The 24,107-nt window shown below is 49.0% G+C and overlaps 1 protein-coding gene across 1 annotated transcript; it reads left to right on the top strand.

Annotated features, from left to right (window-relative positions):
- The first annotated feature begins 22,013 nt into the window (after positions 1–22,013).
- On the top strand, positions 22,014–22,325 carry LOC142473631 (histone H4). The gene has a single exon (XM_075580727.1). The coding sequence runs from the start codon at positions 22,014–22,016 to the stop codon at positions 22,323–22,325; it is 312 nt and encodes a 103-aa protein (XP_075436842.1).
- The last annotated feature ends 1,782 nt before the right edge of the window (positions 22,326–24,107 follow it).

The following is a 24,107-nucleotide window of genomic DNA, read 5'->3' as shown; positions in this document are numbered from 1 at the left end:
ACTACTCTACGCTCTACCACCCTGACCCTGGCTACGTACCCCAACAATCCGCTGCTCTATACTCCAAGATTCACAAGTACCTCACTTACCCTGTCTTCTGTTACTCTGATCCGGCCTGTACGACTGTCCTATACTCTAGATGTGCCCTCGTGGTTGTGGTTGGCGTTCTATACAAATCCATACCTCAGCCCCACGGTCACGCCTCGTTTGTAGTGAGCTACGGGTTACAGATACTCCCAATTGGAAGTCTCTGCAAGGGGCGGGCTCATGGACTGTACCCATCTTGGATAGGCTTACACAGGCCATGAGTCACCACCTTACTTCCTTCACTGGGGGGTCACTGGCTCATAGATTAACCTGTTAGTGCTCTGAACATAATAGGGACTTACATAATAGATACACTATGTGGGAAAGAGAGGAATTATGGGACATACCCTCTTACACTGGATAGGGGTAGTTTGGGCAGTTAACACGCAGGTGGCCCAGCCAATTACACAAGGAGCACTGGCCCTCGTGGGCAACCTCCATCGGCTCTACTTCAACACCCCGGGTTTTTGACTTCTTCCCCCCTGGTTTGGTGGCCTGGGGAGGGTGAGCTACCTTAGGTCTTTTGACCGCCAGCACTGGAGTAAGGGTAAGGAAACGCTTTTCCAACTGTGGCCGTGTGGCCACTGTCACGATGGACGGATCGTATCAACAATTTTATATTTTAGGGAAATAGATTGAGCACACAAGTTGAGCAAAATAAACTGACATTTATTTCCTTAATAGACAGACACACGACAACCTTAGAATATACTTGACAAAACACTTACTGAGGAAGAGAATGGGATAGAATGTCCAGAAGTAAAACAAAGCACCAGAATATTGTCTTTTAAAATGCTGTCCTTTTGCAAGGGGCGTAAATTGCCAGCCCAATAAGTCTGTGAAAATTGCAAAGTTCTTTCTGGTCCATTGGGGTTCGTTAGATAACCCCCAGCACTAACGGGATCCTGAAGAAGAGTTATGTCCTTGGTTCTGATGTAATTAACTTGTTGCGTTAGGGAATCGTTGCTGCTGCTCTTATCCGCTTGTAGAAGCAAAGTGGAAATTTGTTCATATTGTAAAAGAGAGACGAAAGACAACGGGGATAGCTTAGGGAGCATGTATATAGGGTCGGCTAGCATATCTATAACATACCCGCCCAATCCCCTTCGTGGGAACCTCCATCCCACCAATCTCCATCTTGCCCCCAGTTTGCAGATGGGCACTACAGGGATTTCCAGTTGATACAGCGCCTGTGCAACTCTGACACCTGGGCTGCTTACCATATGAGTGCTCCCCTTTTTACCTGGCTTCTCCCAGGCTAGGAGTTGGACCCAAGGTGTGAACTAGCCCAGATGACTAACAGGATCTCCTGGTCAGCGAGCATCCCGGCTAATTCACACTTTGTGGCTCTGGGGCTTTCATCTGCAACACTTCCCTAGATCCATAGCCATTGCCCTAACAGGGAGTCTCTGAAGTTTGCAGAAGGAAGTGCCCCCAGCTCATCAGTGTAAAACATGTTGTTACTGGTTGCATTGCAAAGGCAAGTAGAAAAAGCCTCATCCTGCCTGTACATTTAAAACTGCAGCCAGATAGGCACTTTATTAAAAATATATGTTCTATTTGTCCTAAAGTCATCACTGGAGTTATCGGCATTCGGCCGTGCCTGGGATGTCTGCCAGCAAGTAGGCAAGCCAGGTGACAGTGCGAAGGCTCCCCTTAGACCACCACCGGGGCTAGGTAAGCCCTTTCAGCACAAGGCTGTTCAGTGGGACGGCGGCATTCACTTTCTGTAGCCCATCGCTGGGAGTTCTGGAGAGCCGGATCCTGCCTGATGTCCTTGGAGAAGCAAGGCAGGGAAGCTCAGTGTAGCAGGCGGGACGCTGATGTGGTAGTGGTTGTGGCCACTATTTGTGGGGCTAAGCACCCGGAGACCGAGACCCTGAAGACTATCTCAGAGGCGGACCTCAACCCTCCAGGGCTTTCCCCAGTTGCCATTCCTACTATGGCGTATAATTGTGAGGCTCTGTTTGCCATGTTGGGTCAAGGCGCAATGGCAGACCCTCACCTACAGTTAACCTAAATACTGAGAGACCTTGTCAGACCTTCTCCTGCCCTATCCCAGACCCCAAAATGAGGCCCCAGTACCTCCCTGGGGTCTGATAATTTATAAATAACATACCTCCCCATACACCACATTTTTCACCATTGTGTCCAGTATTTTTGGACAAGACACTTGGCAACCCTAGTGCTGGCAAGCCAAGTACTTCCAGAAGCTGACTCTACATGAGACACTAGCCGAGGTTGAGTCAGCCATGAGCCAGAGGGGCTGAACGAGAGATTGACCGAGACATTGCCGGTGAATCTGTCTCCATGAGAGCAACCTTGCTGGCTTAGGAATGTGCCACACAGGTGCTTTGACTTCTGGCCGCCAAGATGACGGACGACGGTGTGCCCCCGAGTACACAGCAAGAAAAGTGGGTACTGACCCCTGCTACTATGCCGGTTAGGAGAGCACCCCAAATTGTTGACTCTCTGCAAGTCACCAAGCCATGTGGGTCAGCCGGGTGCCGAAGATGCTGTAGCAAAGACGGCAGAGGATGCCCATGAGGGCCAGTGCTCCCGGGGAGACCAGTTAAACCATCTGCGGATGAGTACCCCAAGACATCCCAATCAATTATCCCCAATCTGGGGCAAAGTCCCCAAACAACAGGGCTTACCGACTATGAGAGGCTAGCCCCAGCAAAGGAACCACAAGCAGTCGTGTGGTTCCAGCGGAGGACCCAGTCAGCGATCCCTACGGCTGTGTGCAGCAATCAGGCTGGAGGACTATGCAGTCCATAGAAGAACAGTTTTGCGTCCAGGGGTCCCAGGTAATCGGCAGGCGTTTGGACTGGGGGACCCCAACACTACAGCACCTCTTGAGCAACCTGATATGGTTAGTCCAGAGCATCCAATCCCAGGAACGGGGATGCGGGTGGAGCTGCCAGAGGATGCTATTTGACTGCTTTCAAAGGGTGCAAATGTTGGGTAGTTACCCTGGCGGAGGTGCCTTTGGTGCTGCTGCCAGACACAGTGTTTCTTGTTCCCCAGCTTTTGGTGCCAAAGAGTGTCATGATCTGTGAAGAGACAAGGCAGGTAAGACCAGACAAAGCCCAACCAAGCAAAACCTGTGTCCCTAATTACTTGAATACAACCCCCCCCCACCTTTTTCAAATCCTCTGACAGTGTGACGGAGTGTGAATGGCCAGAGCTCAGTGAGTGGTCCCCCGATATGGAGGGCATGAGACCTCAGTTGGCTGAGTCTGTCTGTTCAGTCCCCCAGACCTTATGTGTTTTTTTTACTGGGCCAGCTATGGGCAGAGAGGGGCCAGCTATTGTGTCACTGGGTGGGTAGGGAACAGAGTTTATAGGGAGCTAAGGAGATCCTGCTTATGGGGCATTAAGGGGTTGCTCACACCAGAGCCTGTCTAGTGCAAATGTTCTGTGGGTTGAAGGCATCCCAGGAGGCATCAGCGTTTGACCGTGCCCGGGAAACCTGCCGTCCGGAAGGCATGGCCAGGAGACAGTGTGAGAGCTCCCAGGAGAATGCCACCGGGACTAGGTGAGCATTTCCAGTGAGAGGCTGGGAGTGGATCAGCGGTATTTGTAGTATATAACCCTCCAAAGGGAGATTGAGAGAGCCAGGCTCTGCCCAACGCCCTGGCAGTAGCAATGGGAGAAGGCTTAGTGGAGCAGGGTGATACAGATCTGAAGCTCGCAGCTCCCCAGTGGGAGTGGAAGCAAAGCACGGCTGACTACCCCAATACCGTGTGCAATGGCCACCTCTGCCAGGCTTATTGTGCCCAATGTATAGGATTTTTTCTTTGTGTAACCCTTCCAGAAAAGAGCTAATCACTGATGTCTGGAAGTGGAAAACTGTATAAAGTGGGGATAGGGATGTGGTAACTACACATCAACACAAACATTTTATCATGCCGTGATGGTCTTCACCTACTGCTGACAGTCTTTACTTCAATCCGCTGCAGATGTGGGACCTGTCCTGTCAAGGCCACCCGCTTCATTGTCCGCTGACCTGGGACCTCTCCTGAAACCTGGTAAGTGAGAAGTAATGTTCCTTGATTGTAAGTGTCAAATCTATGGTGTGTCTTACAATCACTGGCAGCTTACACAAGAGGAAATACGGTAATACAAATAACACATAGAGTCCAGGTCCCCTCTGGACTTCCCCCTTGTTCCCCGGCCCCCATGGTTCCCCATATTAAGAGATACACCATTGCTTATAGTTTATGTTGTTGTTTCTTGTTTATTTATTGTAAGGTCCGGGGGAACACCTCTCTCTAAAGGGGCTCCCCCCGTGACTTTACTCACCCCCGCTCCAGCTCTGCCTTCTCGCCGCTGCGGGCGGGATCTCCCTTCTCCTCTGCTTCCCGCGGCAGCTTCTGATCTCGCGCATACGCGCGCACGGCAGAGGACTTTTACGTCCTCCCTCAGGGGGAGTTCCCGCCCCCAGCTGAGGCCGCGCACGCCTCTCCCGCGCGGCGCACATGCCTGATTTGCGTGCACCGCTCACAAGCTGCACATCTAGCACAGCTGTGGTGAGTTTCTCCCTACCAATCCCTATCTTTCCTGGGACCGCTCCCTCGTTACTCCCCCTCTCCCTATTGGTCCTTCCTCCTACGTATACCTTGCTCAGCCATTCATTCTTTGGCTGAGCATAGCTTTGTTTGACCTGTGTTAACCACGGTCGTGCCTGCCTCAGTTCCTGTCTCTTTGTCTCCTTAGTGATCCCTTGCGTACCGAACCGGCCTGGCTGTGGATCCGCTCTTGTCTTCTACCCTTGGTTTGTATCCTGACCTCCTGGACTCCCCGACCCCTTCACCTCGGTTTGTGGATTCCGACCTACCTCCCGGCTCTGGATCCCAGGCTCTAGGTACAACCTATCTTTGAGAACCTCCCTTCTCGTCTGGCGAGTATCTTACTTTATCTTATACTCCCAGACGGTTCCAGACGCCTATTTTCCACTTTCCAGGTGTGTCCCCGTAGCTGTGGGTGCAGTTTGTTACCCATCTCACCTCAGTTTCGGGGTCCCTCGTTGTCCGTGGTGAGCTCAGTGTAACATTATGCTCAGCCCCACAGACATGGACCCCAAGAGGTTGAGCAACCAAGCCCCATTCAGCGACTTCTCCAGCTAGAGGCGCAGCTTGCCTCCATGACACAGGAGCTCTCTAGACTCTCCTCATTGCAGCCTTCCCCAGGCTCCTCTGCCATGGCAACTGTGGCGTTTCCCTCCCCGGTTCTTCCCGTGGCTGTGGATCCTCATCTCCCGGCTCCCAACCGCTATGCAGGGGATCCCCACAAGTGCAGAGGGTTTCTTAATGAGTGTGAGATGCAATTTGAATTATCACCTTTATGCTTCCCCACTGCTCGTTCAAAGGTGACCTATATTATGTCTCTCTTGAACGGAAAGGCCCTAGCCTGGGCATCCCCCATCTGGGAGCGGGAGCCTACCATGACGCATGACTATTCTCGCTTTCTTCGAGAATTCAGGAAAGTATTCGATACGCCTGGTCGTCAAATTACGGCAGATTCTTCTCTCTTCCATATTCCCCAGGGTACTCGTCCTGTCGCCGAGTATGCTTTGGACTTCCGGACTATCGCGGCGGAGACCTCCTGGAATGATGGCTCACTATCAGCAGCCTTTTGGCAGGGTCTGTCGGATGCCATCAAGGACCAGCTGGCCACTATGGAGAGACCCACCAGATTGGAGGATCTCATTGCAGTCTGCATCCGCGTGGACCAGCGGCTACGAGAGAGGAGACTTGAACGCGCTCTTCCTCGTATCAACTCCTCCCGATCTTCCAGCCGTAGTCTCGTCCATCACGTCCCCTAACCCATGTATGAGCCCGAACCTATGCAGCACGGAGGTCATCGTCTATCCGCGTCTGAGAGACAGCGCCGACGAGATGGTGGACTGTGCCATTACTGCGGTCATCCCGGTCATCTGCTGGTAAGCTGTCCTCTGCGACCGGGAAATGCCAGGACCCAATAAGGTATGAGGGGGTCTCATTGGGTATAATCTCTTCCCCTCTTTCTTCTTCTAAAGTACTTCCCAATCGTATAATGCTGCCTATTTCTCTGGCCTGGAAAAACTCCCTGATCCCCGCCTCTGCATTTATAGATTCTGGGTCTCAGGGGAACTTTATTGATCAGAGTTTTGTCTATAGGAATGGGATTCCTTTTCGATCTAAGGCTGTTCCAGTTGGTCTGGAGGCCATAGACGGCGTCCACTCCAACCAGCCTTTATTTATCTGGAGACTTGTTCTCTATCCCTTCCCACGGAGGACGGTCACCAAGAGAAGATTATCTTGGACGTGATCCATACTCCATCGGTAGATGTAATTCTAGGTTTCCCCTGGCTGCAACTTCATAACCCACAATTAGATTGGGTTGGTAAGGAGCCCATATGATGGAGCCCCCAGTGCCTGAAGACCTGTCTTCCCCCCCAAACGGACGTTAGCCGGAGTGGAATTACCCGCAGAGTATAAAACTTCCCTTCCAACGGTCTACTGGTACCTGGCGGACGTTTTTGATAAGGTCCGTTCTGAAGTGTTACCTCCCCATAGAGACTTTGACTGTCCTATTGAGCTTCTTCCCGGTGCTACCTTACCCAAGAGCCGTTCTTACCCCCTATCCATACCTGAGACCAAGGCCATGACCGAGTATATCCAGGATAATTTGAGGAAGGGTTTCATCCGCAATTCATCATCTCCAGCTGGAGCTGGATTTTTTTTGTTATGAAAAAGGATGGTTCCTTGCGCCCCTGTATTTTTTTTTCTTCAACTTTGAGTTTATTGAAAGAGTTTTCAGTACATACAGTATCACAGTACACATCAAGTGAATCTCTCAAACATAACATTCCAGTGCGATACCAAAGTACTCTCCTGAGTACCTATGCAGTCTGAACCTTAACATAACTCCGGTTTTGCATTATGTGGTACAATTAGGGTGCTGCGCTATGGGGGAAATAAAATAAAAGTTAGGATAGGGTGGGGGAGATTGGGGGGGGGGGGTGATGACCTCACGGGCGCGGTCCTCTCCAGTTTTTAGAATAAAAAATAGTATTCAGATCACGATTTGCATCATCCCTCAGCTCTTGTCGACTTAGCTCTTAGGTCTCTTATGTCCTATTGCTTCCCTGGGTGTGCCCGAGTTGCCTACTGCAATGCTCCCGTCCTTCGAATGAAAACACATTTTGAACTATTATTGCCAAATTGTGGTGACCTCTACCCCTGGGATATCTGTCTGTTCCAACCAGGGCGACCAGACTTTTAGATATTTATCACCAGTGTCATTAACCAAACTCGTTAATTTCTCCATCTGGCATATGTACCACATTCGATTTTGAATCTTGGGGATATTTGGGATTTCGGGTTGTTTCCACATAGCTGCGATCTCGCACTGCGTTGCCGTTGAGAAATGTTCAACTAATTTATTACCAGTTTTAGAGAGACCAGGCCATGGTCTATTCAGGAGGAACAGCCACGGGTCCGGGGGAATTGTGAGGTCAAAAATCCTCTGGATCCAATTTCTAATTTCTTCCCAAATGGGTGAGATACGGGGGCAAGACCCCAGCATTTGCCACAGGTCGGCCGATTCTCCACACTGTTTCGGACACAGCGGGGAGTATCCTGGCACAAACCTCGATCATTTCAGTGGGGTGAGGTACCATCTCATCAATACTTTATATGTGTTCCTTCAAAGTCATGCAAATAGAGCTTTTGGCTGCTGCCTCCAAAATGGCCGACCAGTCGTCTTCCTCCAGGGCTTCTCCCAGATCCGTCTCCCACTTAATTCTGTATGCTAGTTTTTGCTCCTGTTGTGTATTCCCAGAACCTACTATTTCTCCATAAATCTGCGATGTAAGTCCCCGCGTGTCTGTTTCTGTCAGACAGAGCTTTTCAAATGTAGTTAATGGCGGGTATGGCGTGTTCTTGTTAAAGTACGCCCTGAGCTGGAGGTATCGGAAAAATTCGGAATGTGGGATGTTTTTCTCAGATCTAATTTGTTCAAATGATTTAATTTTATTTGGTATCCCCTCCAGATCTCTAAGCCGATTATATCTATTTTGTTTCCAGATTTCTTAGGTGTGTTCTGACAGTCCTGGTGCAAAGTCGGGGTTACCCCAAAGCGGGGATATCAGCGAGTGTTTGGACGTTAGGGCATATTTAAATTTAGAGGCCTCCCAAATCGACAATGAGTTGATCATCGAGAAAAGCGGCCGGTCAGCCCATTTAATGGCTGTTTTAGGTAACCACAGCAGATTGACTAACTCCAATGGGAAGCAAACCGATGTCTCCAGATCCACCCATCTTTTCAATGCTGGTTTGATCTGCCATTGTGTGAGTTGACACAATTGCGCCGCTTTGTAATAAGATACCAGGCAAGGTACCGCTAGTCCCCCTGTCCGAATTGTCTTTCTCATAATTGTCTTGTTTACTCTCGGCTTTTTTCCTCCCCATACAAAATTGGAGATTTCAGACTGGAGTGAGAGTATTTCCTTCAGTCTCAGTGGCACTGGCAGAGTCTGAAAGAGGTATAGGATACGGGGGACGAGATTCATCTTTACGCTATGTATCCTACCAATCCAGGAGATCCTATATGGCATCCACTTTCTCAGATCCTCTTTTAGCGTTCAAATCAGTTTGGGATAATTTGCTTCGTAGAGGCCTTTATAGGTTTTAGTGATATGAACTCCTAGGTATTTAATGTGTTTTGGTTGCCAATTGAAATTGAAGTTCAGACTCAGTAGTTTTTCTGTTTCCTTTTGGAGGCTGATATTCAAGGCCTCTAATTTGGTTTGATTAATTTTAAAGCCAGATATCCTATTAAATTTTTCCAACAGGTCAAATAGGTTCGGCAGAGAGGTAAGGGGTTTGGAGATCATCAATAAGATGTCATCAGCATACAGGGCAACCTTGTGGGATTTCAAGTCTATATTAATCCCTGAGATATCCGGGTTGTTGCGGATCTGCGCTGCTAGTGGTTCCATACACAGGGCGAATAAAAAGGGAGATAATGGGCACCCCTGACGTGTACTGCTTTTAATTTGAAATGTGTTTGATGGGAATCCCTGGTGTATGACCCTAGCAGCAGGGCCAGAGTATAACGCCATTAAAGCGCCACTCACCTTGTCCCCAAAGCCAAATGCCCCAAGCTTTTTTTGTAGGTAAGGCCAGTCAATCCTGTCAAAAGCTTTTTCTGCATCCAGACTCAACATCATAGCTGGTATTTTCTTATTTTTTTTCAACTTTAAATTTTTATTGGAAAGTACAAATACAGCCAATGATCCACATCCCATCATTACATTTCCAGTTTTGTCAAACACATATAGTGACGCCTTGAAGACATATCCACTTAACACTTTACAAACAAGACCAGAAAAAGTAGACAAGGGGACAGGGATAGAGGCTAGGGGGGGGGGTGCGGGGAGGGAGGTGGTAGGTTGCCATGCTCTGGAGTAGGTATGTAGGTATCTCTTGTTAATTTTTTTTAGGTATTCACTAAGGAATTTAACTGGGACAGGTTCTTCTGGGGTTTCTCTCTTTCAATTGTTTTTCCCAATTCTATGACTACAGGGAGGTCTGCTAGTTGTGCGTCGCTAAGTCATGTTGTCTAATCTGTCCTTAAAGGAGAACTCACCTATTTTTATTAGTGCAAGATTGAGGAGGCCTCCACTCTTGGGATGTCTACCTGGGTCAACCATGGGTCCCAGACTTTTAGAAAATTTGTGCCGGAGTCATTAACTAAACTCGTTAATTGTACCATCCGGCAGACATGCCAAATTCTATTTTTGATCTTAGGGATAATTGGTATCTCCTGCTGTTTCCATAATGCTGCGATCTCACATCTTGTGGCAGTAGCAAAATGCGCGATTAATTTATGCGACGCATTTGACAGACCCTGGATCCGCCTGCCCAATAGGAACAGCCACGGGTCTAGGGGGATCTCCAAATCGAGAATCCGCTGAATCCAATCTCTGATTTGTTCCCAAATAGGGGCCACCTTAGTGCAAGACCACAGCATATGTCGGAGGTCAGCTGCTTCCCCACACTGTTTAGGGCAGAGAGGGGAGTAGCCTTTTACAAATTTCGCTAAGCGCGTCGGAGTGTAATACCACCTCATAAGGACTTTATATGCGTTCTCCTTTAATGTGGTGCAGATTGAGCTTTTTGCCGCCGCCTGAATAATTCTGTCCCATTCGTCGTCCTCTAAAGTCTCTCCTAGGTCTGACTCCCAGTGTCTCATGTAACTCAGTCTATTGTCAATGGGCGACTTCTGGCAGATCACTTCCCTGTACATTCTAGACGTGAGTCCCCTTGTGTCCGTATCTCTGGAACACAGCTGCTCAAATGGTATTTTCTTATTATTGGCTATCTCTAGCAGATCAATGATTCGTCGGGTGTTGTCCGCAGCTTGTCTACCCTTAATAAAGCCGACTTGATCTGGATGTATAAGTCTGGGCAGGATGTGACTCAATCTATTGGCTATTAGTTTGGCGTATATTTTAACATCAGTATTAATGAGGGAGATTGGGCGATAACTTTTGCAATCTTGCGGATCTTTCCTTCTTTATAAATCACTGAGATAGACACTTGTAGCATCTGCTCCGGGATCGGGGCTCCTGCCAATACGGCATTAAACATTCGGAGCAGCCATGGGGCTAGGTTCTTAATGAACTTCTTATAATACAGCCCTGTGTAGCCATCAGGGCCTGGGGCCTTAGAAGGCTTGAGGTCAGTTATGACTTGGGAAAGTTCCTCTATCGTGAACTCTGCTTCCAACACCCCTCTGTCCACCTCATCTAGCCCCGTCAGTTTGGCGCTTGCCAGAAAATCTTCTGCGGCCCTTGTGGTTTTGATATTATGTGCCACTTTCTCTCCATTATATAAGTTTTCGTAGAAAGCTTTGAATTCTTCCTCTATGTTTTTCGGATTTGATGTAGAGGCTCCAGTTTTTAAGCGAATCGCCTGTATGTTATAATTTGAGTGTTTGGTTTGTAATTTGCGCGCTAGCATAGTACACTACCGACACACTTTATTGAAGTGTGGTCGGTACCGCAAGCCGGGAAATCTCCCGGCTTGCTAGTGGCCGCCCCTCGGCGTGCCGCGCGTCATAGACGCGCAGTCACGCGTCATCGGGAGCGTGCGCCCGCTGCACGCGTGTCCAGGGGCTCCCCGAGGGAGCCCTGGTGTCCCGCGATCGCGGGACAGCGGCAGGGGGTTCCGGGGGACCCGGCGGACCCGGCAGCGGTAGGGAGAGCGCCCCGATCGGAGGGCGCTCTTCCGCTGCTTCGGCGTGCGCCCGTCACACTCGGGCGCGCGCCAGGCTACTGCTGCGGCACAGAACGGGCAAATGCTCGAATAAACTGTGCCGCAGCAGTATCTGGCCTGTTTGCCTTTTCATAGTATTTCCTCTTTGACCAACTCAATGATTTGTCTGCCTGCGAGGTCAGCAGAAGATTAAGTTCAATGTTGGTGTTCTTTATTTCAGTTAATGTCTGCGGGTCAGATCGTTTTTTATGCCTTGCTGTGAGGGCATGTAGTTTATTTTGGAGCATTACCAATTTGGTGTTTCTCTCTCGTTTTCTGCGAGCTGCTATACCAATTAATGTGCCCCTTATGGTTGCCTTATGGGCTTCCCAAAGGGTAAAGTATGATTTTACTGAACCATGATTTATCTTAAAGAATTGGTTGATTTCCTCCCTCACTGCTCCGCAGATATCTGGAGTTTTTAACAGTGACTCATTAAGCTTCCAATTTGCACCAGGTCTATCAGAATGAATTTGAGTGCACCGTAGCTCTATAGGTGCATGGTCAGCCCATGAAATATCATGTATCCTTGTAGAGGAGACCAAGGGGACCAGTCTACTAGAGATGAAGAAATAGTCATTTCTACTATATGCATCATGAGGATGGAAATAGAAGGTATAATTTCTCTCTGTGGGATATAACTCCCTCCAGATATCAGTCAGCTGATTTTTCTTAAGTCCCTTCTTTAGAGCCTCCAGAGCCCTTCGCTGCCCACTCCTAGGTGTGCCTGACCTATCTAGGTTTGGGTTCATCGTGAGATTAAAGTCACCTGCTAGGATAATGTTGCCTTTGGCTGCTTGGGACAGTTTTTGGAAGAAATCTCTGAAGAAATCATGACTTTGCTCACAAGGAGCATATAGCGTCGCCAGGGTTATCGGTTGTTCGTGGATAATTCCCACGACAATCAGGAATCTGCCTGCACTATCCCTCCTTAGTGTCTGCATTGTAAATGGTACGCTATTATGAAAGAGGATCCCTACCCCTCTCTTTTTCTCTGTGGCAGACGCTAGGTAGAATTGTTTGTAGTGGTTATCTAAATATTTAGGGGACCTACTGGTACTGAAGTGGGTTTCCTGTAAGAGGAGCATGTCTGCTTTTTTCCTTTTGTAATCTATGAATGCGGCTTTCCTTTTTATGGGGCTATTAAAGCCGTTGACGTTGTTAGATATGATATTTAACGCCATTCAAATTGTATGTGTACGCATCGTGATCTGTACTAAATGGAGTGAACATTGAGGGTCTCGGCTGCAGTAGTTGTCGGTGATCTTTTATCATAGGAGTTCCGCGCCCAGGTATGGCGGGGTGGCCTGGGGAAGGGGGTCAGAGAGGGAGCGTGGAAACGCGCAAAAAGAATAATACAAATGGAAAGAGCCCTGTCTGGGGTGAGCCAGAGCCGGCTCTTCAGCACTACGGACTGGACAGTTGCCTGGTACCGCTGGGTTGGGCTACCAGGCCTTTGTAGTTCTGTCCTCTGTAGGGAAGAGCGGTCCTCATGGACTAGTTCCATGAGGCACCTTTCGAGGCGCCGACGAACTACCAGGGTAGTTCACACCGGCAAGTCAACATAGTATAAAAAGTGGCACAGTGTAAGTGTAAAACCTCCTAACAACTCCGAATAATTTTAACTGAACTTGACTTAACTTTAGTCGAGCAGCTGTGGATGGACGTCCGGAGATCCCCGCTGACGGGATGGTCCCCCTCGTCTCTACTGCCGCACCTCTCCCTGTTATACTATTTTTGCCATTCTTTGACTCGCCCGTGCCCTCCGGTAAGGGCAGGGCCGAGCCAGGATCCACATCACTGTCGGGCAGCGGGGCACACGAGGCGAGCCCCATCACGGGCATCCCCGGACTCCCAGTCCCACCGCCTGCTGTAGAGATAAAGAAAATGTAAAATAAGACAACATTAGGCTATCTCTTGAACTAGACAGCAAACAATTTGGGTATTTCTGGCATAACCGTGTCTTTTTAAGCAACCCTTTAGGCCCTTTCATCTGAGGGGTGTTCAGTATAGGGAGTTGTCCCCCCCTCCCCCGCCCCCCCGGGCCCCGACTGGAACGGGACATGATGATGAAGATTGAGGGACCCTCTGGGTATCCTCCCTCTGCCCGCTGCACACGGCCTGCCCAGCTACCACCCGTGGGATCCCCGGGGGGCGACGGGGATCAGGTCATCAATCTGGCCTCTCCCACCCCTCTGAGTCCAGTCGTCTCTCCCTCTGCAGTCCCCGGCGTTCCCTCCTCCCGGCCATGCCCGTGAAGGCCGCCGCCCCTCTGTGGAGGGTGTAATCCTCCTGTTGCCGCGGTGGAGGAATAATGGTTCCGTGTGCGTCAGACCGGAAGTTCCGCTTTCCCAGAGGTCGCCGGGACAGGCGGAAGTCACATGGGCCATGGCATAGTGGTGACGCGGAGCCTTCTTCAATCTTACGATGCCGCCTCCGCTGCCTTCGCGCTCTTTTCCTGGATTCCCGCCAAACGCTGCCGAGGATGGTTGTCTACTTCCAATGCGGCCTGCAATGTTCGAGGACAACCACCAGGGGGAGACGGAGAGAGAAGAAAACAGGTACAGGCAAGGGAACCCGGCGGCCATGTATTCTGTGGGGTGGGGATATAGGGCACTTTGCCTTTAAATGTTTAATTGGACACGGCTGCTGCGGGGAGACACGGCTCTTCACTGATCAGCAGCTACCGAAGTCCCCACTCTCTGCCAGGATGCCTCCAGCACTGGATCGGGCTCCGGATTAAGGTGAGGAGGTTGGGAGGGACCAGGGCTAGGCGCTCTCTGCAACAGTCCCAGCTTCTTTAGAAATGCGTCGCCATCTTCCACCTTCCTAAGCGTGTTTGCGATTCCGTTTTTTACCACGAGCAAGGCAAACGGGAACAGCCACCGGTAGCGGGTCCCTTTCTCTTGCAATATCTTTGTTACAGGGCCTAGACCCTTGTGTCTGGCAAGGGTAGCTGACGATAGATCTTGGAAGACCTTAAGCCTTAATCCCTCGAACTCCAGGGATCTCGCCTCCCTCGCCATCTGGCAGACAGCATCTTTGATGCGGTAATAGTGGAAACTCACTATTATGGCTCGAGGAGGGTCTCCCGCTTGCGGTTTTGAACAGAGTGCTCGGGGGCAGCGGTCTAAGTGTTATTCCTGCTCAGATTTATCTGGGAGCAAATGCTCCAGCCATTTTTGCACAAAGTCCTCGTGGTCAGTGATAGTTTCTGGGATCCCCCTTATGCGAACATTGTTCCTGCGGTCCCGGTTTTCTGAATCCTCCTGCTTGTCTGCTATCTCGCAGACCTTCTCTGCCAGTTGGGAGACTGTTTTGTTAGTTTGTACTATGGCCCTCGTGTTGGTATCCATTTTTGTCTCAAGGGTCCCGGTCCGTTCGCCCACCGCGTCCAGGTCTCTCCGCAGGTTCCACAGTTCTTTGCGGAAAAAGTTCTTCATTTCCCCACAAAATTCTCGTAGATCCTTTCTCCTGACCAGTTCCTGGTCATCTGCCAGTGGGGTTAGTGTCTCGCTGTCGGACTCTGAATGCATAGTCGGTGTGGGTGAGACGGAGCCTCCTGCTGCCGACGGAGTGATTTTATTAAAATATGGCTTGACCGAGGGGTCCTCTTGCTTCGATTTTGCTTTTCCTGGCATCCCCAGGTATTCTGCCAAGTTTATCAGCCTTCCGGAGGATTTTATGTTGATTTTTGTTGTCACTGTGCTATATAATTCTTGCCAGTGTGAAGGGAGCTAAATCCCCAAGCAGCCATTCACCCTGGCTTCGCGCATGCGCCTCGCGCCCCTGTATTGACTACAGAGGTCTTAACAAAATTACGATCAAGAACCGTTACCCCCTGTCACTTATTATCGAACTCATCGAACGTTTACAGGGGGCAACAATTTTTCCAAACTTGATCTCCGCGGAGCCTATAACCTTGTCCGCATCCGTCAGGGTGACGAATGGAAGACCGCCTTTAACACCCGGGATGGGCATTATGAATATCTAGTCATGCTTTTCGGCCTGTGCAATGCCCCGGCGGTCTTCCAGGAGTTTGTCAACGAGATCTTCCGTGATCTCCTCGACAGCTTCGTTATCGTATATCTTGACGATATCCTTATTTTTTCAAAATCCCTCTCTGACCACATTCAACACACCAAGATAATCCTGTCCCGCTTTCGGGAGAACAATCTCCATGCTAAACTAGAGAAATGTTCTTTTCATCTTTCTTCCATTCCCTTTCTTGGATATATCATTGCTAGCACTGGCTTCTCTATGAACCCAGTCAAACTCAAGGCTGTCTTAGAATGGCCACAACCCACTTCCCTGAAAGCCATACAGCGATTCTTGGGATTTGCGAATTACTATCGTAAATTCATCAATAATTTTTCTTCTACCATGGCCCCAATGACTGCCCTCACCAAAAAGGGAGCTAACACAGCAGTCTGGTCTTCTGTAGCTCTCCAAGCTTTCGACTCCCTCAAGAAATCTTTTGCTTCTGCTCCTATTTTGCGTCACCCTGATCCCGGGCTCCCCTTTTCCCTAGAGGTAGACGCATCCGACATCGGTGCTGGTGCCATTCTCTCTCAGAGACAGTCCCCACAGGCCAAACTTCATCCCTGTGGGTTCTTTTAAAAAAAAAAAATATTTGGCAGAACGGAACTATGACGTCGGAAACAGAGAGTTCCTGGCTATTAAACTTGCCCTTCAGGAATGGAGACATCTTCTGGAGGGAACGGAGATCCCCATTTCGATCTTTACTGATCATAAAAACTTACTTTACATTGAGAGTGCACGTCGCCTTGGGGCGCGTCAGGATCGATGGTCTCTTTTTTTTTCGAGATTTAATTATCTCATATCTTACATTCCTGTTTGAAGATAATTCCGAGATTATCTCCGAAACAATCTTACCCTCCAAATATATTGTTTCGGCCAATTCTTTTGATATCCTGGATCAGGTCATGGCAGCACAGTCTAATCTCCCGAGGGGCCTTAAGGTGCCGGTCGGCCGTCTGTATGCAGCTCCACGCTTCCTTAAGAAGATTCTTGAGTGGGGTCATTCTTCTAGGTCAGCCGGTCATCCAGGCATTAGCAGGACTTCTGACCTCATTGGTCGTACCTTTTGGTGGCCAACCATGTTGCAGGACATTTCAGTGTACGTAAAAACTTGTCCAATCTGCGCCCAGGATAAGACCGCTCGTAAAAAGCCATACGGCCTTCTACACCTTCTACAAACCCTCCCTATACCAGAACGCCCATAGAGTCATCTGTCCATGGACTTTGTGGTGGAACAGCCAACCTCTAAAGGGATGAATACCATTTTGGTTGTCGTGGATCGTTTTTCCAAACAGGCCCATTTCATTCCTCTCAAAGGCCTTCCCAATTCCCCTACCCTGGCAGTCATTTTTGTTAAGGAAATATTCCGCATTCACGGAGTTCCTCTTTCCATCGTATCCGATCGAGGTACACAATTTGTCTCAAAATTTTGGCGAGCTTTCGCTCGCAGGATGGATATCACCCTCCATTTTTCGTCCGGGTATCATCCCCAAACTAATGGGCAAACCGAGAGAACGAACCAAACTCTGGAGCAATACCTCCGATGCTTTATCGCAGACAGCCAGGACAATTGGGTAGATTTACTTCCGTGGGCAGAGTTCTCCCATAACTCTTTAAAGAACAGCTCCACGTTGAAATCCCCTTTTTTCATTAATTATGGTTTTCACCCGGGTCAGCTGCCCATCACCTCAGTTCCTTCCGGGGTTCCAGCGACCGAAGACCAAATGAAGGATCTTCAGGAATCCTGGAAAAGGATCCAAGAGGCTTTGAGAAACGCAACCCATAGACTAAAGGCACAGGCAGATCGTCACCGTTGTCAGGCACCAGTCTTCAAACCAGGTGATAAGGTCTGGCTCTCCTCCAAGAACATTAAACTGAAGACTCCAAGCCACAAACTGGTCCAAGCCACAAACTGGCTCCCAGGTTCTTGGGTCCATTCTCAGTAGTAGAACGGATCAATCCTGTGGCATATCGTCTGGAACTTCCCCCATCCATGAGGATACCCTCCGTGTTCCATGTGTCACTGCTGAAACCTGTGTCCCAGAGTCCACGGTTCCATAGGACACCGATTGACCCTAGACCAGTCATAGTTCAGGGGCAGGAAGAGTACGAAATCCAGTCTATTTTGGATTCCAGGAGGACGAGGGGTTCGGTACAATACCTGGTTCACTGGAAGGGCTTTGGGCGAGAGGAAAGATCTTGGGTACCCTACCATCAAATACATGCCCCCAGACTGCTGAGACTCTTTCACTCCAAATATCCCCAAAAGCCATATTGGAGTCGTCCTGAGGCCGCTCCTCAAGGGGGGGGGTACTGTAAGGTCCGGGGGAACACCTCTCTCTAAAGGGTTTCCCCCCGTGACTTTACTCACCCCCGCTCCAGCTCTGCCTTCTTGCCGCCGCGGGCGGGATCTCCCTTCTCCTCCGCTTCCCACGGCGGCTACTGATCTCGCGCACGGCAGAGGACTTTTACATCCTCCCTCAGGGGAAGTTCCCGCCCCCAGCTGAGGCCGTGCACGCCTCTCCCGCGTGGCGCACACGCCTGATGCGCGTGCACCACTCACAAGCTGCACATCTAGCACAGCTGTGGTGAGTTTCTCCCTACCACTCCCTATCTTTCCTGGGACCGCTCCCTCGTTACTCCCCCTCTCCCTATTGGTCCTTCCTCCTACTTATACCTTGCTCAGCCATTCATTCTTTGACTGAGCATAGCTTTATATGACCTGTGTTAACCACGGTCGTGCCTGCCTCAGTTCCTGTCTCTTTGTCTCCTTAGTGATCCCTTGTGTACCGAACCGGCCTGGCTGTGGATCCGCTCTGGTCTTCTACCCTTGGTTTGTATCCTGACCTTCTGGACTCCCCGACCCCTCCACCTCGGTTTGCGGATTCCGACCTACCTCCCGGCTCTGGACCCCAGGCTCTCGGTACCACCTATCTTCTGGAACCTCCCTTCTCGTCTGGCGAGTATCTTACTTTATCTTATACTCCCAGACGGTTCCAGACGCCTATTTTCCACTTTCCAGGCGTGTCCCCGTAGCTGTGGGTGCAGTTTGTTACCCATCTCACCTCAGTTTCGGGGACCCTCCTTGTCCGTGGTGAGCACAGCGTAACATTTATTTAACACAGATATGATCGCACAGATTAATTTACATTAATGTTTTATAAAGTACAAGCAATTTTTTTTAAATCTATCCCTATTAAAAATGTATTCTATATTTTATCAATGAGTAATTATATACATTTTGTTTACCCATTACACCTCTACAAGGGTTCACAACACAACACACACACCATACAGCAAAGTGGTTAGGGATAAATGCATGCAACTTATTTTTTTTCCCGCTGAGGACCTGATTTTGTGGCATTATGTGACTATGTTTAAATAGTCTGGGAGTGTTACCTTGCTAACATGCTTCCTCACCTTATTTCCCTTTCCAACATATGTTCTTATCAGGAATTGCACCTTTATAGCCAAGAAAAGTGCCTGGTGGCTGTTTGCCTTTAGCTGGATTTGCACAGCTTGTTATAGTTTAGGCTAAGCACTGCATGCAGGCGGCACGCTGAGAGGCAATTCAACCTGCGGGCTGTAGGGAGCGGGAGCTTGAGTGGGGGGGGCGTGTGGTTTGAGCGGAGGGCTCTCCGTGCTGATCCTCCTCCCCCTCACCCCTCCCCAGTCGATCGGTCCCCACACACACACACACCATATATATACACACATATATACACATATATACACATATATACACATATATACAAATATATACACATATATACACATATATACACACACACACACACACACACACACACACACACACACATACACACGCATACACATGCACACACATACATACACACGCGCACACACACTTACCCCCCACCTTTTGGAGGTGGGGAAGCTGCCTCTAACACTCCTGACCCAGCGCTGATAGACTCACCAGCGCACCACGTGACGCGTCACCGCTCGGGATCGCAATTCTCTTGCATCCCCAGGCGGCTGACGCGTCACAGCGCGTAGTGAGCCTCGCCGGAAGGAGGCAGCGGGGACAGATGGGCAGCAGGTAGGGGCTGGTGGTCCGCGCGCGCGGCCGTCCGCAGCGGGTCCTCAGCCTTAGGGCCGTTCTATAGTGGTGGGGGTGCGCGCACGGCAGTTATAGATGGCTGAGGTGAGTCAGCCCTTCTATACAAGGGCCGCGCGCGCACGCCAGGGAGCGGGGAGCCGACAGACAGCGGCGAAAACGGGAAAAATAATCTTTTTACGCTTCTACCGGCGCTGAATGTATGTGTGTGTGTGTGTGTGTGTGTGTGTGTGTATGTGTGTATATGTATGTATGTATATGTGTGTATGTGTGTATATATGTATGTATGTATATGTGTGTGTGCATATATGTATGCATGTGTATGTATATGTGTGCGTGTGTGTGTGTATATGTATTTGTGTGTGTGCAATTTGTGTGTGCACAAATGTAATACATTTGTGCACGGCTGCACACACTATTTAACAGCCCTTAGGCCGTGCTTATAGTGCCTGCGACAGTGACACAACATCGCACAAACACAAAAGCATTGCCGCCGCTGCGTGCGCTTATAGTGCACACAACGGCGACAAAGCGACGGAGCAACGTCGCCGTCGCGAAAACTTGAAGCCGGCAAATTTGATTTTTCAAGGGCCGTCGTGTCACGTGATGGTCCTTGAACCAATTAAATGCCCGGAATCCCGCGCCGCCGCCGCCCCTGCGAAACATAACTTTCGCCGGTGGCGACGGGTGACGTCACCCGTCGTGTCGCCGGCACTATAACTATAGGCACAGCCTTAGGCCTTGGCCATGTTTGGCGCTTGCTGGCGGGATCGTGCTAACGCGCGCTCCCGCTCAGCACTGAGCCCCTACAGCCGCAATTAGAGCGGCTTTAGTAGGGGCTCACCTATGCTTCCGCGCGCTTGCGGAAGCGCAGGTCTTAGGGGAATTTAAAATTCCCCCGCTTGCCAGCGAGACACGCCGGTCACGGGAGCGGTTCGCCCAATGAGGGCGAACCAGCTCCGAGACGTCACTGGCCTGCCCCCGGCCCGCCCCCTGACGGTCTGTCCCTCTTCTGCCCCATCATTGTCCCCCTTCTGCCCGATCCCTGCCCCCCTTCTGCCCTGATCCCTGTCCCCCTTCTGCCCGATCCGTGTCCCACTTCTGCCCGATCCGTGTCCCCCTTCTGCCCGATACGTTTCCCCTTCTGCCCGATACGTGTCCCCCTTCTGCCCGATCCCTGTCCCCTTCTGCCCGATCCGTGTCCCCCTTCTGCCCGATCCCTGTCCCCCTTCTGCCCGATCCCTGTCCCCCTTCTGCCCGATCCCTGTCTCCTGTGTGTCTGTGTGTGTGTGTGCATTGTGTGTGTGTGTGCATTGTGTGTGTATGTATGTGTGTGTGTGTATGCGTGTGTGTGTGTGTGTGTGTGTGTGTGTGTGTGTGTGTGTGTGTGTGCATATGTGTGTGCATGTGTGTATGTATGTGTGTGTGTATGCGTGTGTGTGTGTGTATGCATGTGTGTGTGTGTCTGTATGCATGTGTGTGTGTGTGTGTGTGTGTGAGTGTATGCATGTGTGTGTGTGTGTATGCATGTGTGTGTGTATGTGTATGCATGTGTGTATGCGTGTGTGTGTATGCGTGTGTGTGTGTATGCATGTGTGGGTGTGTGTATGCATGTGTGTGTGTATGCATGCGTGTGTGCGCGTGCGTGCGTGAATATATTTATCAAAGTTGCACAATGTTAATAAATAATTTATTCTCACAACATGTCTTTTTTTTTAATTTTTAAAATTTTATATCACACACACACACACACACACACACACACACACACACACACACACACACACACACACACACACACACACACACACACACACACACACACACACACACAGTGCTACCCGCCTCCCAAGCGCTTGTTGTCTCCTCTGTCAGGACAGCAAAAAACTTCATTCCCACGTGACTTCAATTTCGAAGCAGCACTGCCACCCTGTGGAGTAACTGTCAACTTCAGACATTTCTACTGGAGGATTTGTGTTTGCTGAACTTGTTTCCCCGGTCTGCATTTCTTCCCCGTGTCACCTCATGCAGGGTAAATTAGAAATAAAAGCAAATTCATAAAACAGGGATATTTATTCAACAAAATACTGATGAATGTAGTTGATCATACACATCTACATATTACAAATGAATTACATTTACAGACATATAGATGCAGACACAATATAATTAAATACATGAAATAGATGGCACACAAATGTGTTCGTGTGAGTTGGGCAATACTAGGCAAAGCAAATGTGATCACAGTTTTAATGAGATAAACTTCCAACCAATCCCATTACCACGCGGCCTTTTTTTATAAAAAGTAACGGTTTTCACTGAGCCAATCAGACTAAAGACTTTTTCAGCCAATCAAAATCAAGGAACGTCTTCCAGTGCAATTCACTTTCTCCCCTCATGGGGTGTCTGTGGTTTTCACTCAGGTCCGCACATACTGCACATAAGCAGCAGCTTTACCGCAATTACCTCATTCGCTTCTTGTTTTGACACTTTGCAGAATGACTGGTCGCGGGAAAGGAGGAAAAGGGCTCGGGAAAGGAGGTGCCAAGAGGCACAGGAAGGTTCTTCGTGACAACATCCAAGGCATTACCAAGCCTGCTATCCGCCGCCTGGCTCGCAGAGGAGGAGTGAAGCGCATCTCCGGTCTCATCTATGAAGAGACCCGTGGGGTGCTCAAGGTTTTCCTGGAGAATGTGATCCGGGACGCGGTCACCTACACCGAGCACGCTAAGAGGAAGACAGTCACCGCTATGGACGTGGTGTATGCTCTCAAGCGCCAGGGCCGCACTCTCTATGGATTCGGAGGCTAAACGGTGACACTTCTTACCAACTGATGATACGGAATTCACATTCATTTAACCCAAAGGCTCTTTTAAGGGCCACCCACATTCTCCTGTATAGAGCTCTGGTTACACCGCCATCTTATTCTTACCCGTTTTCATGTTGCTGTCTCTGACGGGACTCAATATTTCATATTGGAAACGGGTTAGAGAAATACAATTCACCACAAAACCACCCACATTATGTTACAGCATTTTGTTACAGCGCTTTATGTACGATTCTTTTCTATGAATTGACATGTACACTCGTGAGTTATATAAACTTTGCTATACTCCCTTCATGCTATTAACTGCTCATTCATAAAGCAAACTACAAATATTGGTTTCACTTTTTGATATAACTTCTCTGAATTAGAAGTGCCTGCACTTGACAGATTTAAATACGTGATTTTAATTGCTCGATCCATATACATATTTTTTTACATTACACATTGGTACAATCTGCAAAAGAAAATGTATCTGATAAATGCCTTATCTGTATTGATTTTAACCGCTATGAAAACAATTACATTTTTATAGACTTGCATAAAACAATGACAATGTTTGAGCATTCATTATTATTTTGCTGTCTTTTCTGCTCTTAAAACAGAATCCCCAATGCAAATGTTTCATAAAATAGTCACTCCTTTTATATTCCATTAAATAGTCCCATATATTGGGCATCATGTATCAGCTTTTGATGAGAAAAAAATGCAATCGGATTTTCTTTAGCACTTTCTGTGACTTTTATGATTCTTTGTCACAACTGTAAATCTCATACATATTGAACACGTTTTTTGGTTTTATGATCATAAATACAACCCCGCGTTTCATGTGTAAAACACTCGGTTTGGGGATCTCGGAACAATTATACAGAGAAGGTAAAAAGGCGCCAAAGCTTTACTATCTGTCATTCAAACAAAGACCACACGGTGGCAGTATTGTTTTGGAAATGATCTGGATTCTGGAGACCTGGATTTTTCACAATGATCTGAATCAAAGGTTTCACCTCCAGATATTTGTGTTAAATACGTTTTGCGGATTCCCTTTAATATAATTAGTGAATTAAGTTGAAAATCAACAGGACTCTTGCATCACTTCTTAAATCGCACAAATATGTGACTGATGTGGGGGCTGAAACTGCCAAAGATGCCACATTTCCCACACAATCTATACAGGGAAAACGCAGCAGCAACAAAATAAAGGCAGCAAAACACACACACGTGTGTAACTCACATTAACATGAAACACTTGGGGTCTTCCTTACTTTTGTGAACAATGTTACTAAATCAATCTGTTCAATTAATTCAATGATCCTTTGTTTTTTTTATTTCAGTCACACTTTATCTCAAAGATTGTCACGGAGACCAGAACGTAACCCCGGGATCAAGGCACCAGAACGGACAAAGCGTTTCAATAAAGAGAATTTATTCTGTCCGTATCCAGCACAGCACAAACTCACAAACCCCTTACACTCCCCAAAACAGGGAATACAGGGGATTCTAGGTGCCAGGCGCCACTTCCAAGGCTCCCCAGGGTTTGCTCCCACTCCTGTGGGGTTTGAGACTGCAGCGCTTTCAAACCTGTTTGCTTTCTGAGACTCTGTCCCGCAGCACGGAACCGTTTTCACATCTCCCGCTGGATGAAGCTCCCAGCGCCGTGTGAAGGTGTCTCTGGCGCAGCCTTGGGGCGCACCGCTTAGTTCCCTGCACGCTGGGATCACACTGACCCTGAGCGCTGCTGGGTTCCCCTTACATAGAGTCCCCGCTGCTA

Source organism: Ascaphus truei (assembly GCF_040206685.1).
Source record: "Ascaphus truei isolate aAscTru1 chromosome 12 unlocalized genomic scaffold, aAscTru1.hap1 SUPER_12_unloc_3, whole genome shotgun sequence".
In the NCBI taxonomy this organism is placed as follows: Eukaryota; Metazoa; Chordata; class Amphibia; order Anura; family Ascaphidae; genus Ascaphus; species Ascaphus truei.
The sequence above is the reverse complement of the archived record's forward strand: the minus strand, read 5'-3'. Positions and strand labels throughout refer to the sequence as shown.